The following is a 21891-nucleotide window of genomic DNA, read 5'->3' on the forward strand; positions in this document are numbered from 1 at the left end:
CTGTGCACAATAACTCTGTGCACTGCTCCTCTGGAATGGCACTAGCACTAGAATTGCAATGACATAGGATAGTATCCCCATTTGGTGGTGGAGGAAAAGGGTGGACTGGAGCCTTAAAGCGGTTGAATTATTGAACAAACAAGAAAAATTGAGAATTTGATCAACGTATCTCACTAAATTTTCTGCAATTATTCTTCTCTTGGGGGATAAAATAAACAAAAGGTGAAGATTTTTTAAAAGATTGAAAAAGAAATGCCAGCCCTGCTGCCAATAATAGAGCTTTGCCTACGAGCATCTCAGTGGCTGGTTCACTCACAATAAGCAGGTTAGGTTATCTCCACTCCGCAAACAACACTGCACGGCGTAAAGGCACATTATCGTTTAAATTCCTGCTCGGTGTGGCCATTGCTGATAAGGCTGATATTTAATGCCTACCTCTGGCCTCAGGGACGTGCCTTGGGATTGGCATTACTGTTGAGGAGTCTTGGCACAATAGCATGCCTCGTTACTTTAGGTGGCACAGTGGTGCAGCTGGAAGAAGAGCTGCCTTGTAATGTCACATACCTGGGTTCAATTATGGCCTCTGGTGCTGTCTCTGGAGTTACATGTTTTTCCCATGACTGTGTGGGATTCCTCCAGGGGAAATACTCCAACATCCTAATTCCTAATGTGCCAGCCAATAGATTAATTGCTAGAAATATTCTCTGGTATAATCCAGGAGGGAGTTAATGGGGGAGAATAAAAATAATTAGGTTTGGAATTAAAAATGATTTTAGTGTGCTCTTATAGGTGCTTGCAGGTCGGCACAGACTCAATTGCTCTATTTCTATACTGTTTAGAACTCAGTCAACCACTTTTACCACAATTTGGAACCAAACTCTCAGTCTGCTACAGGAAGGATTAAACACACTGATGTCAGCTCTTTTCCACAAACTGCAGCAAAAGGTTTTATCAGCTTTATTGCCTCTGCTGAAGAGGTTTGCTTTCCAATTAACTAGCTGATGCACTGATCAGAAGGAATGGGTCACTGATTGTCTACCTATCTGAAATGCTTCCACAAGAGAGATTACAGTTTCATGCAATATACTTACAGGATGTCCAGGAGACCCAATGCAACCTGGAAGGCCGTCATATCCAGCTTCACCCTGAGGAAAGAAAGCAGAGAAACAATCAACGTCCAGTCAGACTGACAACATGTGTTTTTTAATTGGCAATTTCTTGTGCAAAATAATCTTTGCTGAACGATGTAGGGCGATGCTTGCATTGCCCAGCCCTCTTGGCCTGAGAAGATGGCGGTGGGAGTGAGTGGTTTGCTTCAGAGGAGAGTTAAGGTCATGAAGATTCCTTTTCATATTTCACCTCAGGGTTTTGGATGTTGTTGGGTATGGAGTTCCAAGAATTATATTCAGCGACGATGAAGGAATGTCAGTACAATTTCAAGTCAGGACAGAGTCCAAGCCAACTCATTCATGTGCACCTCCAATCCTTGTGCATCTTAGTGAAGGAGGTGGAGCCACAAGGATGTGCAGATGCTGCTGTCTTGAGTAAAACAAAATGGTGCTGGAGTAACACATCGTGTCAGGCAGCATCTCTGGAGGACATGGACACACAGTGTTTCCTGTTAGAACCCTTCCAGATGAGGTAATGGGTTTGTGGTGCTGTCAGAAAAGTCTGGATGAGTCAAAGCAAGCGGGGTGCCAAGCAAGGAGATAGTTTATTCTGGATGGTGTCAAGCTTCTTGAGAGTTTGTCATAGCTACATTCATCCAGGCATGTGGAGAATGTTCCATCACACCCCAACTTAAGTTTTGTAGATAGTGGAAAGCCTTAGGCTGTTAAGGGCCCTAGACACGTCGCAGGGTGACGCCTGTATGGTTGTGAGTAGTCGCCCAAAAAGACATACCTTTTTCTGGTCGCTGCTGTATTTTCAACATGTTGAACATTTTCGGTGACCTGCTACGACTATGATGGGTGCCGGCAGTCTCCGAAAAAAATTGTGTAAGTGGAACAGGCCCTTTAAGAGACCAGTCGCCTGCTGCAGTATATCCCATTAAATTTTAACAAATTTTAACAACCATTGGCTAGGTTCACAGTGACTTTAACTAATGTCATGAAGCCATGATCATATTGAATGGCGGTGCAGGCTCGAAGGGCCGAATGGCCTACTCCTGCACCTATTTTCTATGTTTCTATGTTTCCATGTCAGCTTGTTATTTTCAAGTAGGTCGAATATTTGACGGACTCAAATTGTTAGTTAACCAATACTTGTCTGATGCAAAGTATTGACCAGCAAAATATTTGTTTACTTCAAATCCCCAACCTGCAAGGATGGGATTGAAACATTAGTTCTGTGAATTATCTGTGATGGCCTCTAGACTTTCCAGGACAGTGCCATCAATGGGTTTATTGGACTCTGGGAAGAGACCTCTGTGAAGACACACAGGAAATCCCTAAATTTAATCTGACCTCAGTTTAGAATCTCTGGGCCAATGTTGACCAACCAGCTCGTCAGCAGAAATAAACTCCCCGCCCGGAGCCGGGCATAGATTCTGAATCAGAGGCAAGAGTGCACCATTTTACCCAGCAACTTCTTTAATCCTTGCAGATGAGAAATATGCACAAATCAAAAGGCAGAGAAGCTGAGGTTGGAGGCTTTAGTTGACAATGATGTATTTACCCCAACCTATTCAATGGGAAACAGTGATTACAATGCAGAGATATATTGATGTAATCCCTGTGTTGGTGGGTTCAAATCATCCCTTTGTTTTGCTCCATGCCATACTATTGTCTTGGACCTATTCTCTCTAATATAATTGGGTAGAGCATGTCAGTTTACAGCATAGGTCCATCAGTCCAGCTGATCCCTGAGCATTTCCTCCTCAGAAGTAAATTGTGTAATGGATGGCTCTACAACTTACACCGGGAGGAATCAGCTGCCAAGGAGGAGCACCTGACCAATCCAAGGCAGATAGATGATTAATGTTTTGGTCAAGACCTTGCAACCATCCTGCTGCAGGATATCAACCAAAATGTCGATCATCCCTCTGCCCCCATTGATGCTGCCTGACTGCTGAGTTTTTCCTACAGTTTATCTTTTGCTCCAGAATCCACCGACTGCAGTCCCTCGAGACCCCATGCCTAATTCAGTTGGAGCAAAGGCTATTAACTGCTGGTCAAGATAGTGCCAAATGTCTGGCATACCTCCCTGATAAAATGCCTAAATGTCAGGAAACTATAAGCAGTAATAGCCTCATGGCGTGTTTGAGAAAATACCAAATACATACTACATATTTCCATAAAATGGATACCTATTATACAACATTATAAAGTCATTATATTAATGTTCCCCTGATGAATGATGTGTATAACATTAACTCTTTCAGGATGGATTCTATTTCACAGTGCCAACTTTAACTCTGAATAGGGTGCCTTCAAAACAATCTTCAGTCCTATTCCACACAATATCTCTTACCTTATCTCCATCCAATCCATCTTTTCCAGGATACCCCTTTGATCCCTAAAGCCACCAGAGAGAACAGAACAGTGTTAGAACAGGAAAGCACACGTGATTTTCTAATGCTTTGCTTTTACTTGCACAAATAACACTTGAAAGACGTGAAAAGATTCAAAAGTGTTCTAACCTTGCCTCCTTTGAATCCTCTGTCACCCTGGAGAAGAAAAGACACAGGTTTAGCAAGCACATGCTTCTGTAATTGTTTCAGCAACTCTCATTTAATTCCTTCAACCAGACTTCAACTGGATCATATGGAGTAGGAAAGTTTGCTTACCCTTTGGGTTGAGATGACACTAAATCCCATTCTTGGTGTTACTGGATTGTCCTAATACTGACCAGTTCCCTTGCTGGGATTGGATCCTCCTGGTGTGCTGATGGTAGATTCCTTTCTCCCAGTAACTGGCTACTAACATGGTGATAGTAGATTTCCATTTCTTGGTGATACTGAATCCCTCCCTCACCCTGGTGATGGATGACCATTGCTTCACTGCCAATGCCACTTCACCCGCTTCCCTTTCTCACTACAATAAACTTGAAACCAACAAAACAGGCCCAAAGAATGATGCATGATGGGACATTGCTCAAAGGCCACCCATTCCTGCCACTTCTTCTCTGCCACATCGCAACCCTCTTCAAATGCTTGTGATCTTTGGTCCTCACGAGTGTCTGTGGGGACACTTCGATTGTCGATGGTATCCTGAGAAAGGTGAAGAGGAACTGTGGGGACATGTGTAATGTTGCTCTACAATTGACAAGAACCAGCTACCCAATGCTTGTGCTCCAAGTATCATAATGGCAGCAACAGACAATAAGCAGTGAAGGAGTTGACATTTAACCCCTTGGTTCCACTTTGATCCGGCTGTGGCTTCACTCTTACATTATCCATGTTTGAGCTAGTTTTAATTATAACAGAGCAAAATGAGAAGTAAGCACTGTGACAGCGCCCTCTTCCTTGAATGTTGCTCTGATCCCTGTCACTGGCTGACAGGCCAGAAGAGGCCCATCGGCACATCATTGGTAACAGTGGGGTCCAATTAGCTAATATTGGTTTGACCACCTGAACCTTTAGCCTACTCCCTTGAAAACCTCCGGGCATTCTCTCCAGAGGGGAGAAGGAAGGAGGAGAAAGTGGGGACCCAGCTTGCTAGAGCTATGTCCCTCAGTCACCACTTTGAGGAAGACTAAGCATTGAGACAAACCCGAGACCACCAGCACTACCACGTGATGAAGGCTGGGCTGCCGGGAAGAAGCCCTAGACAGCCAGCACCTCTACTGAAGAGCCTCTTCCTGCCCAAGGACCGCATTGGACTGCACATATACACAGAGGCAAAGACTGAGCCACCAGGATAACCTAGAAACCACCAGTGCTACATCTCCAAGCCCAAACCCGAGCCACCAGGATAAACCTGAGACTGCCAGCAAGGGTGATGCAACGGTGAATTGCAGGGAGTGGCCTGTGCCTACCATGCCTCCTCCTTCGAAGACCCGGACTAAGCTGTTAGGGACAAGCCCACAATTGTCGGCATCGCTGCACATGCAGCCCATGTCCTGGACTTTCTTACCACTGTAACTAAAATATCATGCAAGTTCACCTTACTGCGTGTGTCAGCTGCTCACTGCTGAACCTAACATCATCCCTGACACCACAGCATGCACAGGGATTTGGATGGATGACCCCAAGAATATGTGGGAGCACTGGCTCACATGGCACATCAAGGCACAAAGTTTGGACACTGCCTGGCAAAGAGAAAATCTAAGGTGAATTCACTAATGTGTTTCCATTGACTCTTTGAAAGGTCTGTTCAGTTACTGCTCTGTTTCACAGTCCTGCACATTACTATAGTTCCAGTTCCATTTGAAAGGTGTGATTGAATTAATTCCTTTCATCCGTCAGGCAATGCACTCCAGGTAACAATACTCATCACCCTGTTAGCTCACCAGTTAACTGTCTTAACTCAGTTATTGATCTTCCTGTCATTGGTAACATTTTTCCCCACAAACCATATCAAAATACTTGATCATTTTGGCACCTTTCCTCTTAAAAATCTTGTGTATGTGGCCACATGTGAATTCATGTTGATACAAATGGAATTAGCTCATCTGTGTGGAATATGTTCTTCAATGACAGCATTAAACCTAATCAATAGAACAGCAATGAAAGATAGAATTCAGTATAAATTTGATCCAAAAATTCACGGCCAACCTTACCTTAATGCCACGATGTCCCTTGTCACCCTGTTGCCAAAAAAGAAGAGATTGTTAGCTCAGAGAAGATTCAGGCACCGTGCATTGAAAGTAGAGATTAAATGGTGCTAGTGGCTGCAGTGCAGATAAATACCTTCATACCCGGATGACCAGCTGGTCCAACTTCACCAATCATGCCCTGTGAGAAAGAAGAAAAGATTGTCAATAATGAGGGAATACATTCAAACAGCATTGTCTGGTGCACGTTATATTTATTGCAGAGGCCGTGTGTACTTCACACTCCATGGGACAGTTAATGTGTCTGGGTGGGATGGGTAAATACCAGTACTGACCTGGACTCAATAGATAGACATCGATACATGCTCCATGAAGAGTTATCAGGACTCCACAGAACAAGGGTAAATATTTGTGTTGCATAGCTTACGTTGATATTAAATTGTACAGTATTGACACATATTGAAATGGGAGATAAAATACCAGTGCTTCACAAAATATGTGATGGGTACATGGATGGGAAAGGTTCAGAGGGACATGGGCCAATTGCGGGCAAGTGGAACTAGTGTAGATGAGGCAACTTGGTTGGCATAGGCAAGTTGGACTGAAGGGCATGTTTCCATGCTCTATGACTCTATTGTATGTACAATTCACCATGAAGGTTAGATGTCAGATCACACAAGATGCTATGTATCAATTTTGTATGGATAAATGAACATTAGTTCTGTACGAGTCGAATAGTTATTTTGGGAAGACCAACAGCAAACTATATGGCAGGTATTAATGCTGCCAAAGAAAATGCTTAGATATTGGTAACCAAATGAAGTACTTGAGACAGATACAATAACAACATTAAAATACATTTCGACAAGTACATGGATAGGAAAGGTAGAGAGGGATAAGGACCAAATGCTGGCAAATGGGGAGAGCTTAGATGGGGCATCTTGAGTGGCATGGATGAGATGGGTTAAAAGGCCAATTTCTCTCCATGAGACACTGACTCTATCCATGTGATATGGTGGTTACAAGATAGCACAGTAAAGAATGACCAGACATTGGTTTGTATAGGATGGATAAATGTCAGTGATCTGTGAGATCAATAGATGATGACAATTCAGGTTATTGGAGACATTGCACATGGTAACATGTCAGTATGGTAGAGAATGGACAGATCAGTATTGTATAGGGCAGATGTTATGGCACAGGAAGTATAGATAACAGTAGGTGTCACTTATGAGCATGTATATTCAAGTGCTTAGAGACAGAGACTCGGGTTCATCCTAACTACGGGTGATGTCTGTATTGTGTTTGTACATTCTCCCTGTGACTGTGTAGGTTTTCTCCGGGTGCTCTAGCTCCTTCCCATACTCCAAATAATATATAGGTTTGGAGGTTAATTAGCTTTGAAAAAATTGTAAAATGTCCCTAGTGTGTAAGATAAGGTGATCACTGGTTGATGCGGACTTGGTGGGCCGAAGGGCATGTTTCCGCACTGTATCTTTAAACTATATAGATTGGGTAAATAAGAAGCTATAGGATTAGTGGATCTAATATGCAGGAGGATGGTTTGATATACTGCTCAAGAAAGTTCAATATGACTGGTGGACAGAATGATTAGATATAAATAAATTATAGCTTGACATCTGTGTTTTACAGAAATAAAACGGAAAATGCTGGATATACACAATGGACCAGGCAGCATCTCACGACAGACATACAGAGCTAATGTTTCAGTCCAAAGACCTTTCACCAGAACTGGTCACTAACTGGAAATGTTCATTGTGTTTCACCCTCCGCAGATGATGGAAAGTCTGACTGGAATCAAGTCTACATGAGGGATAGTATTGAGAGAAGGCCATTTTTTGCAGCAACTGCTAATGTAGCATTTACAAGCATTGGTCAAGGGAAACTGTTAGCTTTTGTACTTACTGGAGAACCTGGTGGTCCCATTGAGCCGTGGGGACCCCGTCGTCCATCCGAACCCTTTGGAAAACAAAAGTGGTTTTAACTTACAATCCACAATACCTGTTGTACACTCTGAGCATTTACTGAGTTAATAACTGAAGAGCCCACATCAATGTCTATACAATGTCAAGGAAGTAGGGATGCCTTCATCACAGTGAGGTTTGTTTGGAATTGGTTCTGATGTATGGAAACAATTGGGTTTCACAAATCTTTACACCTGCAGATTTGTTGCAATCAGTGTTTATTGAATCACTCTGTTCAGCCCGACCCCTTGGACGTGAAGTTACAATTGGCAGCAAGCAGGTTTGAGAAAAACAGCCACAAAACATGACTCCTGACGGGTGCTGGTGATGTGCCACCATTATTGTTACCATACTGCCAAGGAGACTATTTGAACCATTGTGCCTGAGCTGGCTGTTTGGGAGTGCCATTCAGATGGTCTGCCTCCAGAACCATGTACTTGATGTGTCCAAATCAATAGTGTCAGTAACATTGAAGGAGTACAATTAACATGTATTCTAATGCCATGCCAGTTACCAGATCCGGCAGTGAGCCATTTGTATGGCATCTTGTATCCTGGGTTTAAGGGTCTTGTACATATTACTAAAACTTAATGTTCTTATTCTATTTAGCTTTCTATACCCCTACTCTGTCCCTGTAGCCTTGGTCTATCAGATTCCCTACAAAGGTTATTACTAAATCTGCTTGTGCAACTCTTTCAAGCAGTGCATTATAGATCATGAATCGCATTGCGCAAAAAGAAAACACATTATCCCCCGGTGCTCTGGTGATCAACTATCCTTTTCACAGGGCACAGTTTATTCTATCAACATTTTCTCAGCAGGCCTCTTGGCTTGCCCTTTGGAATCATTTGACAATGTCGGGTTTATGGTGGGAGATGCCAAATATAAACGTGGGGTTTTATTCATAAAGGTTTGGAAACTACTGAACCAGATATCTCCAATTGCTGCACTCCCTCCAAGTTTTGTCCTGAAAACATCTCTAAACAGGAAATGCAAATCTGTTAGCCATGGGAAAAAAAATGGGTAGGTGCTATATTGCCAGTATGTGACTGCCACCAAAGGGAGTGATATTAACAATACTGTGATTGTCACAACCGGGCACATATTTTCTCAATCCTGCACACAGATAGCAAAGTCATGGACACTAACCCGTTCTCCTAGGTTACCAGGAATTCCAACTGATCCTGTCAGTGGCTGCAAGAAAGAAATCACATGTCATCTCATGAGTGGGTTCCTTTAAAGCAACATGATAGGAAATTAATTGTTGGTATCACACAGAAGCATCTCTTGAAGGTACCTTACCTGACACTCAAAGGAGCAACACTATAAATCAAAAAGGAACAAAACAAAAAGTGTTAATGTCCAGCACACATGTGCAAGCTCATAAATCCATTCTAAAAAAGTTAAAATGCAAAGTTTTTGTGATGCAACATACCACAGGCTCCACTTCACTGTACTGTAAGAAAGAAAGAGAAGTGATTAGAACTGTTTGCATGTAGATCGAAATATCTGATACAATGTGATGGTGATGAACAGTCATAAACCAGAAAATCAAAATGATCAAATATTTGTTACATCCGCTGCTCTAGATATCAACTGCTCTACATCGGTGAGACCAAGCACAGGCTCCGCACAGTTCGCATTAACCAACCTGATCTCCCGGTGGCTCAGCACTTCAACTCCCCCTCCCATTCCGAACCCGACCTTTCTGTCCTGGGCCTCCTGCATGGCCAGAGCGAGTCCCACCGCAAATTGGAGGAGCAGCACCTCATATTTAGTTTGGGTAGTTTACACCCCAGCTGTATGAACATTGACTTCTCCAATTTTAGGTAGTGCTTGCTTTCTCCCTCCTTCCCCTCCCCTTCCCAGCTCTCGCACAGCCCAATGCCTCCGCCGCTTCCTTTCTTCTTCCCGCCCCCACATCAGTCTGAAGAAGGGTCTCGACCCAAAACATCACCTATCCTTCGCTCCATAGATGCTGCCTCACCCGCTAAGTTTCTCCAGCATTTTTGTCTACCTTCAATTTTTCCAGCATCTGCAGTTCTTTCTCAAATATTTATGACGTACATTCTGCCGACTGGATTCTCATACTTGGGCCTAATTCCAAGTGGCCTATTTCTGCTCCTGTAACTTATGAACATTTTTCTGACTGAGTTTTTTTTAAGATAATGAACAAACATAGGACATATCAGTTATAGGGAAAAGTGCTTTGAGTGTGTTTGGCACAATGAATCAGAATATTTGGGTAACAGGCGAGAATAAGGGAGAGTGAAGGTTGAAGATATTTAATAATGGAGCGTAGTTGCTGCCGTGATATTGGAAAGAATGAATGGATGGTACCCTGTTACATTCCCAACATATTTAAAAACAGTAGAAATTATTAGCTGCAGTCGAGTGTAGATGCTCAACGTGTTTACAAACCATTCTATTTTAATGAAGGTGGGTTACTGTGACCAGGTTATCATCTCTCACCATTATGAACTGGTGAATGTGTTTAGGAAGTGTTACCAATTCATATGGTGCATCTTTCACCTTTATGAAACAAGAGGACGTGTCCTGTGATTAGATTCCCTTGGGAATGTCACCAAATCTCAATTCCATATTTTTCACATGACTCTACATCAAATTATTTTGTAATTCTTAACTTAATTCTTAATCATGGAAAAGAACTGCTATCGAAATATTTCTCATGCAATCTTCACAAGGAGAGTACGTATTGAAACAAGTATTTGCATTGCATTTCCACAGATTTTACAGCAGGGATACTCACAATTGTTTGAAGAATGTCGTTGATTGTGTCATTCACATCAGAATCTTTGAGACTAGTTGCTGTGTAATTCTGACGATATCTGTCAGAGGCAATATGCTTCAACCTTGTTGCCTAAAGCAATTTTAAATATGGAAAAATTCAGACCAAAGCTCCAGGAGAAAACACCAAAAAACATTCACCATTTTAACATATTTAAATAACTTGGTTCCTCTCCATCTTACTCTCATTACTCTTCAATGTAACATTGTTTATGGTCCATGCTTCACCGCTGGAATAGCTTGAACACATGCCTCACCCCTCCCCCTCCCCTCCCCCTCCCCCATCCTAAGATGGTGCTTGCTTCTGCTTCAGCTTCCTTTGTCATATGTGATGCTCCTTTGTTTTTCTCCCTCCATTGAGACTACCTGAGCTGCTGAGCGTTTCCTGCACCCCATTCTAAAACCCACACCAAAGTGTGTCAGAGAGCCACATGATAAATCTGTTCCCTTCTTTTTATGCATCAAGCTACTCAAGCACTGAAATAAGGGGATAATTTACACAAACACAGCACACCATTGCATCTTGGCGCCCAGTCTTTCTCTTTTGATGCTTCTCTGGGTCTCACAATTTTTCCTCCTTGATTACCTTCCCAAGTAAAAGTGAAATTAATTTCCCTACTCCTTGCTCCTGCTCAAAACTTCCCAAGAGCATATTGCCGCATTTTCTTCTTCACTCTTCCTTCTAAAATCTAAGATTTCAAAAAGCTTTAGCTAATATTAATTCCTGCTGATGGATTAAGTTTTCAAATCAGTGGTGCATTCCAGACCATGCCTTATGTTCTACGGGGCCTTCCTGCTGCAATGTATGGTAGGTTGTCTTTCCATTGCAAGGCCTAAATCATTGTACTTCCTTGCAAGGCTTGTAATCAATGATAGCGAACATGAGCACCATGTGTGACTCAGAATCTGGGGCCAGGAACTGGAGCATGGTATGAGTAGCTATCTTGTGCAACTAATACAAATTCTACTTATGCAATAGAACAATGTAAAATGGAATGAAATGAAGAAAAGGAAATGGAATAAAAAAGGTGTCAGTGCAAATAAACATATGACGAGTAATATTGTTACCATACAACAAAGTATACTAATAACAACACACACGCACGCACACCTGCACGCACACACCTACCCTCCATCCGTGCTCCTTCACATACCCTTCTACCATACACCTTAATTCCCCTCTATTCCTGAATCCCTTAACATTGAGTTTCTTCCATCTCCCACTTTAGCTCCAAATATATCCCACTGCCTCTTCCTTTAGCCCTTGCGCTTTCTCCCACATTCCTAACCACAGAGCTCCCAATCCTAGCCATGATCCAGCTCTTGGCTGCCCACCCACCAACATTCTCGGCCTCCCACCCGTTCTGAGGGGAATTAATGTGCATGGGGAGAATAAAATATGGGATTATTGTAGGATTAGTGTAAAATGGGTAGTTGATACTGGTGTAGACACGTTGAGCAGAAGGGTCTGTTCCTGTATTGTATCTCTCCAAGGACAAAAAATCAGCAATTTTCAACCCATCCAACATATCCTCTAATGCTAAAAGTATCTGTTAAGAGCATGTATGTATGTATTCAATCGCACCGTGAGAATTTCTTACTTCAGACATGAGCCTTTAACCCTGGCTCCAATGTTGAGGATATCAGAGTTTTAGAAGAGTATTTTGGTTTATCCTCGTTACTCTGACTTCTTTGGCTTCTCAGAGTAACAGAAATAGCGAAATGTCAACTTGGGACACAACAACAGGGATGAGAATGAAGCCAAAAATAGATCACAAAGGGTGGAGTGGAGGGGCAATAGCTGTTTTTTTTTAAAAATCAGCTGTCTATTAGTTTTACTGACAATTTTCTGGCAAGTGAGTGTCTCCACATTAATTGAGCGGAATTTGTAGCAGTTAGTAGTTGCATCCCAAGCCACAAATACAAGCTTACTGCATCCTGTCAATCAGGTTACCCTTAGCTTGCATCTCCTTCAAATTTTTGTGCTCACTGTTTCCTTCACGACAGGGAGCATTGCAACCTAACATGGATGACTAGCGAACACATGGGGGTGAAAGGAATGGGAGGACTGCTGAGGAGTGAGGTGGAGAAGGGCGGGAATTGATGGACAGAATATAAACGCTGCTGATGCTGAATCATTCAGGTGCTGAATGTCATGTTTCTCTGATGTAAATACATGAAAAAAAACAGAACAGGACAGTACAGAGTGATTGTAGACATACTTGCTCATCTGGAGATATAGCGACAGCAAAGATCTTTATGCCCTGGTTCTTTGCATCGGTAGCAGCACTCTCCAATCCTCCGCATGGTTCCTTGTACCCTTCGATTGGATGTCCGTCTGTTACTACGATCATGTACTTGTTCTCTCGGTGATGAGAGCCACTAAAATGAAAGAGATGCCACAGTACTTATATTGTCTGCTCTCTTCTATCCTACAGGAACAATGCAGAGTAGCCTGACTCTTTGGATCTGCAATCCCTTTAACCGTCAGAGGTTAATAAACAAAAGCAGCCTTCAACTTGCTATATAGCAGAGACATTTGCAGTAGTTATTTTAACCATCTACTGGAAAGAGATTGGAATAGATAATGACAGTCTATTCGTTCAGAGGGGGGATGGGGGTGTAAGAGAGATGTTCCACCATAATGAAGATAAGGATTAGGATCAGCTTCCACAAATGTTCTTCACAGCCATTAGAAAATGATTCACTTCTATCACTAATAACCATTACTTTACAAACAACAAAGCATGTTTCTGCAGACTCGCTGATGTGCCATTATTATTGCTCAAGAGTTGGCATCAAGTTGAGGCAACCAAGGAGCAAAGGTGGAGCAGACATCCCTCTTTGCTCCTTCACAATACAAAGCAATGTCTATGTTCAAGAATTCTATGCCCAATAGCCAATGATTTAAAACAATGTTTAACTTTAAGACGATCAACATGAACCGTTGACTTAAAGGATCTCATGTTGAAAGGCCCGAGAGGGTAATTTGACAGTTATCCTCTGTAATTCCATCAAATTGTAACTTTTTGGTAATATCAGATTTATTATTTAATTGTTGCGAAGTTTGGCTGCAAAGGAGCATTGCTAATCCAGAAAACAGAGGCAAAATCTGGGCTTCAAAGTGCAAAAATAAATTATGCCGAGTAAACCAAACCTGTTTTCACAAAAAGTGAAGAAAATCAAAATTCTGGTACGATTCAGATCTTTAATAAAGAATATTTTAAATATAATTATATTAATGAATTTAAAGAGTGGGAAGACAATTGATTATATTTATCAGTTTGTACAATATAGGCTTTCAAGAAAGTTTAGTTTAGTTTATTGTCGTGTGTGAAATGCTTTTTTGTTGTGTGCTATTCAGTCAGCGGAAAAAAGTATACATGATTACAATCAAGCCATCCACAATGTTCATTCTAGATACTGTTCCATGTTTTAATAAACTAATTAAGCTTTCTGTGGTAGAACATGAATTGGTAATTTTAAAGGCATAGATAGGTATATTTTGTGGGTAGCTAAACATATGGAACAGATCAACATTGCACTGATACACCAGACAGATTGCCTGATAACAATCTGACCTATGAATGGTTATCCACAGCAAGTAAATCTGCTTAAGGGAAGGACCTTTAAGCATACACGCATACCCACCAGTGCAACGGAATTTGAGAAGTAGTATAAACCATGACCTCTGACACTGAATGGGTGATGAGAACAAATGGGAATGGGATCCCAGTCTGCATCTTTATTCTGCAATAGCCATGACACAACTCCCTGGCACTCCAGTTTCCTTTAGAAACATCATGGGTGCAACACTTCTCAAACTGTTTAAGAAGGAACTGCAGATGCTGGAAAATCGAAGGTATACAAAACCTGGGGAAACTCAGCGGGCTCAAACTGCACAGTTCTGGTAACCTCTCTACTGGCATCTTTCATGCAAAATCATTGTGTTGTGTTGATTTGAGTAGAGCTTACACAAATGATTCTTCCATCTTATTTTCCCAATAGTTCAATCCATAATATCCTCTTACCCCAATAGAAGTTCTTCTGTTCCCTTACGAATGGCGCAGTCTGTATGGGTGCCTTTGCCGATGTATTCCACCAGCCGGATGCTGTTGATCATGTCCTCCTTTCCTCTCTGGTTCATACGATTGAGGGTGTATATCTTCCTCACCTCGTCACTGTAGTGAAGTGCACCGGAATTCCATTCCAGTGTCTGGTCACACTGATAGTACCTGAAACACAGAAACTCCTGCCATTATTCACATTCGTTTTGACTGACATGTTTCTCTTGATCCACTTATCTTATCTTCCCCTTTCAAGAAGCCTTGAGATTGACTTTACATTTGAGCAAAGCCAGGAAAGAGAAAGCCTTCATCGAGCTGTTGACTCATCCCAAACAAATTCCCTCTTTTGCACAAAGCCACCCTTGCATTCTGTAAACAGTGGTGCTTATTGTGATTTAAAATGGTGAAGTTTGAACTGCCTTCATGGAATAATTCACCCAGGTAAATAGACGATGGGATATATGAGAGGTTATTCACAATAAATAGCCCTGCTTGTTCTCTTCTCTCATAAATCTGTTCCATTCTCCCTGACAAGGTTTCTCCCTCCAAATGTTCCTTGGGAAGATTATACTAGGCATCCTAGTGTGTTCAATAAAAAGATCAAATATTTCTCGATTTTATTTGTGTTGTATGTTAATTCGGTAATCTCATTAATATTGCCCCAACTACAATATTTTTTACCCTTTTGATCTATAAAATTATTCTGCTATTCTGCTATTCTGCTTCGCCTTCTTGGTTTTAGTGGAAACAAAATAGGAACCAGGTTTGACCCCATAACACATTTTCTTCACAGCACCAGAGACCCTGGCATTGATCCTGACTTTGGGTGCTGTCTGTGTGGAATTTATACATTATGATTGTGATTGCGTGGTTTTCTTCTGGGTTCTCCGGTTTCCTTCCACATCCCAAGGACTTGTGAGCTTTAGGTTAATTGGCCTCAGTAAATTGACCCATGTGGATGTGAAAATGGGATCATGTAGGACTAGTGTGAATGGAAGATGGTCGGCCTGGACTCAGTGGGCTGAAAGACCAGTTTCCACGCTGTGTTTCTAAACCAAACAAAACTAACATCACAGGTCCATGGATACGAAAGGTTGGGAGGAATAGGGGCCAGTGGCAAACCAGTGGGACGAGCCTGGATAGGCAACTTGATCAATATGAGCAAGTTGAGCCAAAGGATATCTTTCCATTCTGTATAGTTTTATGATTCTATGACATAATTAGAGTGGTGAATGTAAAATACCTGATATAATGACCTTTCTTAAAAGTATTCTCCATGGATACCACTTCAACAGAAGCAGTCATCCAAGTCTGGGACGCAATGGAATAAAGCCTCTTCCACTGATTTTCCAGCACATATATTCATGTAGCCAAAGAACCACCCTCAGGATTCATTGTATCAATTCCAAGAGTCCTTTCCCACATATCACTTGGCCGTCAGCATCTAAGTTGCATTCTGCTCTCACAAAAGTCCATTCTCGTAGTTCAACAGGCAACAGATGAGGTGTGATGAAAAGTGAACACCATCATGTTCACCATAAAGGGGACATGACATGAGAATTAAGGGACTGAAGTTTAGGGGTAACATGAGGGGGAACTTCTTTACTCAGAAAGTGTAGCTGTGTGGAATGAGCTTCCAGTGAAGGTGGTGGAGGCAGGTTCGTTTTTATCATTTTAAAAATAAATTGGATAGTTATATGGATGGGAAGGGAATGGAGGGTTATGGTCTGAGCGCAGGTATATGGGACTAGGGGAGATTATGTGTTCGGCACGGACTAGAAGGGTCGAGATGGCCTGTTTCCGTGCTGTAAATTGTTATATGGTTATATGGTTATATCATCATTGTGTTTATAACATCAACATCTGGATCAGTTAGATTGGCCTGTTCCCTGTTCCACTGCTAAAACATGACAACGATTTGTCACAATGCTGCTCTCAGATCTGTGCTTAGTTCCTACGAGGTCGCAGAGTGGCACCGCAGGTAGAACTGATGCCTCACTGTGCCAGAGACTAAAATTCAATCCTGACCTCAGGTGCTGTCTATGGGCAGTCTACACGTTCTCCTTGGGGCCATACGGGTTAGCTCCGTGCTCCCATTTCCTTCCAACCTTCCAAAATCGTGTGAGCGGGTAGGTTAATTGGCCACCGTAAATTGCCCTTTGTGTGCGGGTGAGTGGTAAAATCTAGGAAATTGATGGGAATGGGCAGAGAATGTGTAACAAGGAAAATTGGCAAGGAAGTGGAATTGCTCTGTCAGCTGATATAGATTCAAGGGACAGCAATGGTCGCCTTCTATGCCGTACGAGAAGTATGCAAGAATACCACAAGATCATTACAGTTATAAAGTACAATGACTTGCATTGATATCACACTGCAAGTCCTCATGGATTGCCCACCAGGCCCTCCTGTGCACACACCATGAGAAGAAACGTAAACTGGGCAAAACAGCATTGCATTTTCTATCAAAGGATAATTGCCGAAAATACTGGGTCTCACCCAAGCATAAACCACTAAAGCGAGTTTGGTTTAGTTTATTGTCTCATGTACCAACGTACAGTGAAACATTTTTGTTACGTGCTAACCAGTCCGGACTCCTAGTGAAAGTAAAAGACTGCCATAATACAACAAAAAATAATTTGTCTTTTGGAATTGAAGGCAAACCAGTGAATGTGGTGCACTGAACTTTTTAAAGGGTTTGTGAAAAAGGTTGGATTTGGGGGCATTATACTAATTAAAACTTGATCAATAGTTAGCAACAAGCACCAGGCTCGTCTTAGATTGTCAGGCCCTAACCTGTGAAAATCACAGGGATCAGTGCCGTGTCCAAACAATCACAGTCCACATCTACAATTTGATCGAGGGGGGGGAAATGTGACATTTTTAAGTTTAACGTGGGCACAAAACTAAAAATGAGGATATGAATATTGATAAGAAAGCAGAGAGGTTTCAAAGGCATATGGACAAACTGAGTGAGTGGGAAATGACATGCCAGATGGAGTGCATTGAGGAAAAATGCACGATAATCCATTGTTGATAAACTGAGTAATTTCACATGGTGAAAGATTGGGAACTGTAGATGCTCCGGGGAATGTGGGTGTACTTGACCGCATTACTTACAGCTAACATGCAATGAGTAAGGCAAATGGAATGCTGCCTTTATGTGGTTTGAGGATTTGAGTACAAGAGTAAATATGTCCTAATACATTTATACAAGGCATTGTGTGCTCATATACAGTGTGTAAAGTTTTGGTCATCTTACCCAATGAAAGATTAACTCACTACAGAAGATCTGCCAAACGGGTTCTTGGAATGACAGGTCAGCCATGAGGAGAATGAGTAGGCTATGGCCTCTACACTCTAAGATGAATAAGAATATGTGCTGACCACATTGCGATTTAATATGCATTCATGCACTTTTGAACAACGAAGAATGCAGCAAGACAGAGGGCCAGACATGGGATGATGTCATAATCCATCGCACGATCGACCCAGCAGTTGCCAATGGTACCTCTGGGCAGGGTCCTGGTGTGATGGATGCTACCTTGCCCACTGAGAGATAAATGCAATGCTACTTCACTTCCAAGAGATTTCAAACTGTTGGCGCAGTGTTTAGTACAGTGAGAAATGCATGTGGGGAATTGGAGGAAAAATGTGATGAGCACAAATGATTGATTGTTGACTTGGATGAGATAAGCTGGGGGTCTGCTTCTAGGATTCGTTAACACATCCTCACCTGCATGGGGAGTATGTACCACCATTTTAAGCAGGCCCAATCTTTACAACTGTCAGGGAATCCACTACCCTTCTTGATGATAGGCCCTCTGGGGGGGTGGGGGGGGGGGGGCATCATATGAAATATTGCACCATCTCCTTATTTCCTACATTAAGGTGGGGATTTTCCATCAGTCAGGAGTCTAGAGAATCTGGAATTGGCTTAGAGCAGAGAAGACCATAGAATAAGATTAATAGAGGTTTCAATTGACCAAGGGCTTTAATGGAGTGAAGGAGTAGAAATTTCCCACTGGCCTCCCTGTCAGCAATCAGAAACCATGAAGTTAAGATACTTGCACACAGAAAATGAGAGTTTATTTCATCTTAGTGAGGATCCAATTGGATTGCTCTGCCTAAAAATATTCTGGCCTACTCTGAGTAACCTGAGTAAGGAGTTGGATTAATAATAAAAAAAGAAATACTCAAAAAATACAAAAAGGACATGGCAACTGGGACTAATTGGAAAACTCTTTCAAAGAACAGGGACAGGCCCAAATAGCCGAGCTGCCTCTTTCTGTGCAGTGTAAGGGTGACTTTTTTCCAAATGTGCTTCCTTAGCTACACAACACTGGGCCAGTCCCGAGAATGCGAAAGATGTTATATAAATCATCCTCTTATAATATAAAAAATCTGTTCTTTTGACAACCAGTAAATTTTCCACTAAACTGTTTAGCAGGCCAACAACTTTCTGTTGAAGTGGAAAGAGCTTTGGGAAAACCAATAATGAATGTCACCCACGTGACTCTAACTCAATGTTCCATCCTCACTGGCATTACCGCCTGCCCCAAACTCCACCTCAGTCTTCTCACATCTCTTTCTTCCTTTAAGCTCCTCTTCACCCCTATTCTTTGGCCAGTATTTATGACTATTTTAAACAGTTCACGTTTTGCTTGATACATCCCTGAGAAGCACTTTTACAACACTACATAAATGCAAATTCCAAATGCACCGTGGACACAGCTAATGTTTGTAATACCTTAATGTTATGTGGAATCCAGGCCACAACCTGTCCTGCAAGTGGTATCTTGCAGCAAATCATCAGGCCTCAACTGAAATGTCCGCTATGTATCCAGGGAGCACATTCAGTTCCACTTTACCAGCAACTGAAAATGAAGCTGTTGCTACTGACACTTTCAACATTAGAGAGAAATGCAAAGGAGAGGTCGGAGGCACATATTCACATATAGTTTTGATAAAATGAAAACATTTGGGAAAGAAACAGGTTTCAGTTCAAAGGAACCATCCTAACCAGACTATCAGCGCCATCTTCAGGCATAAGTGAAACTACAAGTGAGCCAAACTTTCCAAGTGTTTCAGCTACAGATAGATAGAAGCGGAGAATGTAATAGTAAATATTGCAGCAATTACCAGTTGTTCAATCTCTCGACGAAACGTATAGTGAAGCTCTTCGCAAGTTCTACAAGGTCTTTATAGGGCTGCCTTCTTAAAGCGACACTTTCGGATGTGTCCAACACAAAGTATAGATCGACAGGGCAATCTGTGGAAAGAACAGGATGATCAACGTCCCTGAAACTTGGACAATGTCAGGAATTAGGTTTTAAAAACTACCTACTCAAAATCAAAGTGAAATTGCTTTGTTAGAAATTGCAAATGAAACACTCGAGCCTCGCGATGAAAGCAACTATTGCCCATTTCTTGTACATCTCAGAGAGCTGATAGTTTAACATACGAGGAAAACACAGGTACAAATAAGTAATGGAAATGTAAAGGGAATCACTGACCCAGGCAGAAGATTTCAATAACTGTATTCACTTTAAAAACAATTTTTAACTCACGCTCCTTTATAAGTTGCTCATTTTAATAGAAGCGCAGAAATAAATTTGATGAATGTTAACCATTCAAATGCATAAACAACAAAGCAGATCATCATTCTACAGAATCCAACTGGAATTTCTTAAGGAAGCGATTGCAAGCACCTACCTGAAAAATGTGCACCGTTCTGTGCGAGGAGAGAGTTCCATGTGCAACAGAGTGAGACAAGGAGGAATAATATCTTTACAGCCATGGCTTCCACTTCTGTAGTGGAGCTCGTGTGCTGAGCACACTGATTCTGAGCAAGAACCTGAACAGAGGAACGGGCAGGGAGAGGGAAGCAGAGGAGCAGAAGCCTTCGTCTCTGCTTCAGACAGAGACCAAGTGTGAAGTAGGCTGGCCCTGAGCAGCCAGCCAGCCAGCAATCAGAATGAGCTAAAAGTATGTGATCTCCATGCAGTTGTGCTGACAGCTGTACAGCTGCCAACAACTCTCATCTCAATAAAATAATAACAAATTATTCACATTGGGTAACAAGATTACATTTTGCACATACATTTGATATATTTGCATAGCGGTAACTTTATTAATGTGATTTTTTTGTATTTAACCTGCACCGATTTACTGTCGAGAACCCCCCACTGGGTCCCCCAAAGCCTTTCTCTCGGACCCACCCCATCAATCCTGGCAGCTTTAGCCTGTAGCCACTTTAAGTGTATGCATGTGAATCTGGAATTAAATGGGTTATTCGTCAGGGTCCAAGAGTCAGGTGGGTCCCACCAGCACCCGCCCGTCACTGTATGCACCTCCTCCGAGATCCTGATCCAGTTCATAAGTTATAGGAGCAGAATTAGGCCATTTTGTCCCTCAAGTCTACATTCAATCATGGCTGATTTATCTTCCATTGTCAACCCCATTCTCCTGCCTTCTCATAAACCTGACCTCTCCCCATAACCCCTGAGACCCATACTAATCACGAATCTTGTCAATTTCCGCCTTAAAAATATCCATTGACTTGGCCTCCACAGCTTTCGGTGGCAATGAATTCCAAAGATTTGCCACTCTCTGACTAAAGAAATCCCTCCTCATCTCCTTTCAAAAGGTAAGTAATGTTATTCTGAGACTATGACCTTTGGTCCTAGGCTCTCCTACTCGTGGAAACATCCTCTCCAAATCCAATATTTAGACCTTTCACTTTTATGTAAGTTTCAATCAGGTCCCTCATCAGTCTTCTAAAGTCCAGCAGGTACAGACCCAATTAGAGGGGTACAATCTATAGTGTACAGCTTTATAGTCACTGGCCGAAACAAAATAGAGCAAAAATGGGAGAAATGGTTCTGGCTCAACATGAATAGCACAAAGACTGTTTGAATGAAAATTTTCAAAAGGAAACTGGTTAATTATTTAACGTGCAGGGCAATGGGGTAAGGTTCTGGATTTCGCAGCTATTAATAATGCCATGAACCACTATCAATACTATGGTATGGAGTTACTTTCATTTGTCGATCACCATAGGAAACCTAAAGCCTAGTATGGCAATGGAGATATTTAATTTTGGTGATACAGCGTGGAAGCAGCCCTTTGTTCCACTGACTTCGCTACGACCATGGATCACCCATGTAATAGCTCTATCCTACACACAACGGACAAATCACAGAAGCCAATTAACCAATAAATCTGCACGTGTTTGGAGTGTGGGAGGAAACCGGGTCACCCGGAGGAAACCCTAGTGGTCACAGGGAGAATGTACAAACAGTACAGACAGCACCCGA

General features: G+C 42.1%; 1 protein-coding gene across 1 annotated transcript in view; it reads right to left on the bottom strand.

The window, feature by feature from the left end:
• Positions 1-20536, bottom strand: part of col6a1 (collagen, type VI, alpha 1) — a 68418-nt gene extending 47882 nt beyond the window's left edge. Inside the window, exons 1-14 of the mRNA XM_055638316.1 lie at positions 20288-20536; positions 19715-19844; positions 14540-14743; positions 12731-12890; positions 10471-10581; positions 9136-9156; positions 9003-9023; positions 8850-8894; positions 7642-7695; positions 5852-5896; positions 5722-5748; positions 3641-3667; positions 3472-3516; positions 1092-1145 (exon numbers count right to left, since the gene is read on the bottom strand). Coding sequence (XP_055494291.1) covers positions 1092-1145; positions 3472-3516; positions 3641-3667; positions 5722-5748; positions 5852-5896; positions 7642-7695; positions 8850-8894; positions 9003-9023; positions 9136-9156; positions 10471-10581; positions 12731-12890; positions 14540-14743; positions 19715-19844; positions 20288-20372 — 1029 coding nt within the window. The 5' untranslated portion in view covers positions 20373-20536. The remainder of the gene's footprint in view (positions 1-1091; positions 1146-3471; positions 3517-3640; positions 3668-5721; positions 5749-5851; positions 5897-7641; positions 7696-8849; positions 8895-9002; positions 9024-9135; positions 9157-10470; positions 10582-12730; positions 12891-14539; positions 14744-19714; positions 19845-20287) is intronic.
• Between the last annotated feature and the right edge of the window lie 1355 nt (positions 20537-21891).

The sequence above is a fragment of the Leucoraja erinacea genome, chromosome 7 (assembly GCF_028641065.1).
Source record: "Leucoraja erinacea ecotype New England chromosome 7, Leri_hhj_1, whole genome shotgun sequence".
Lineage (NCBI taxonomy): Eukaryota > Metazoa > Chordata > Chondrichthyes > Rajiformes > Rajidae > Leucoraja > Leucoraja erinaceus.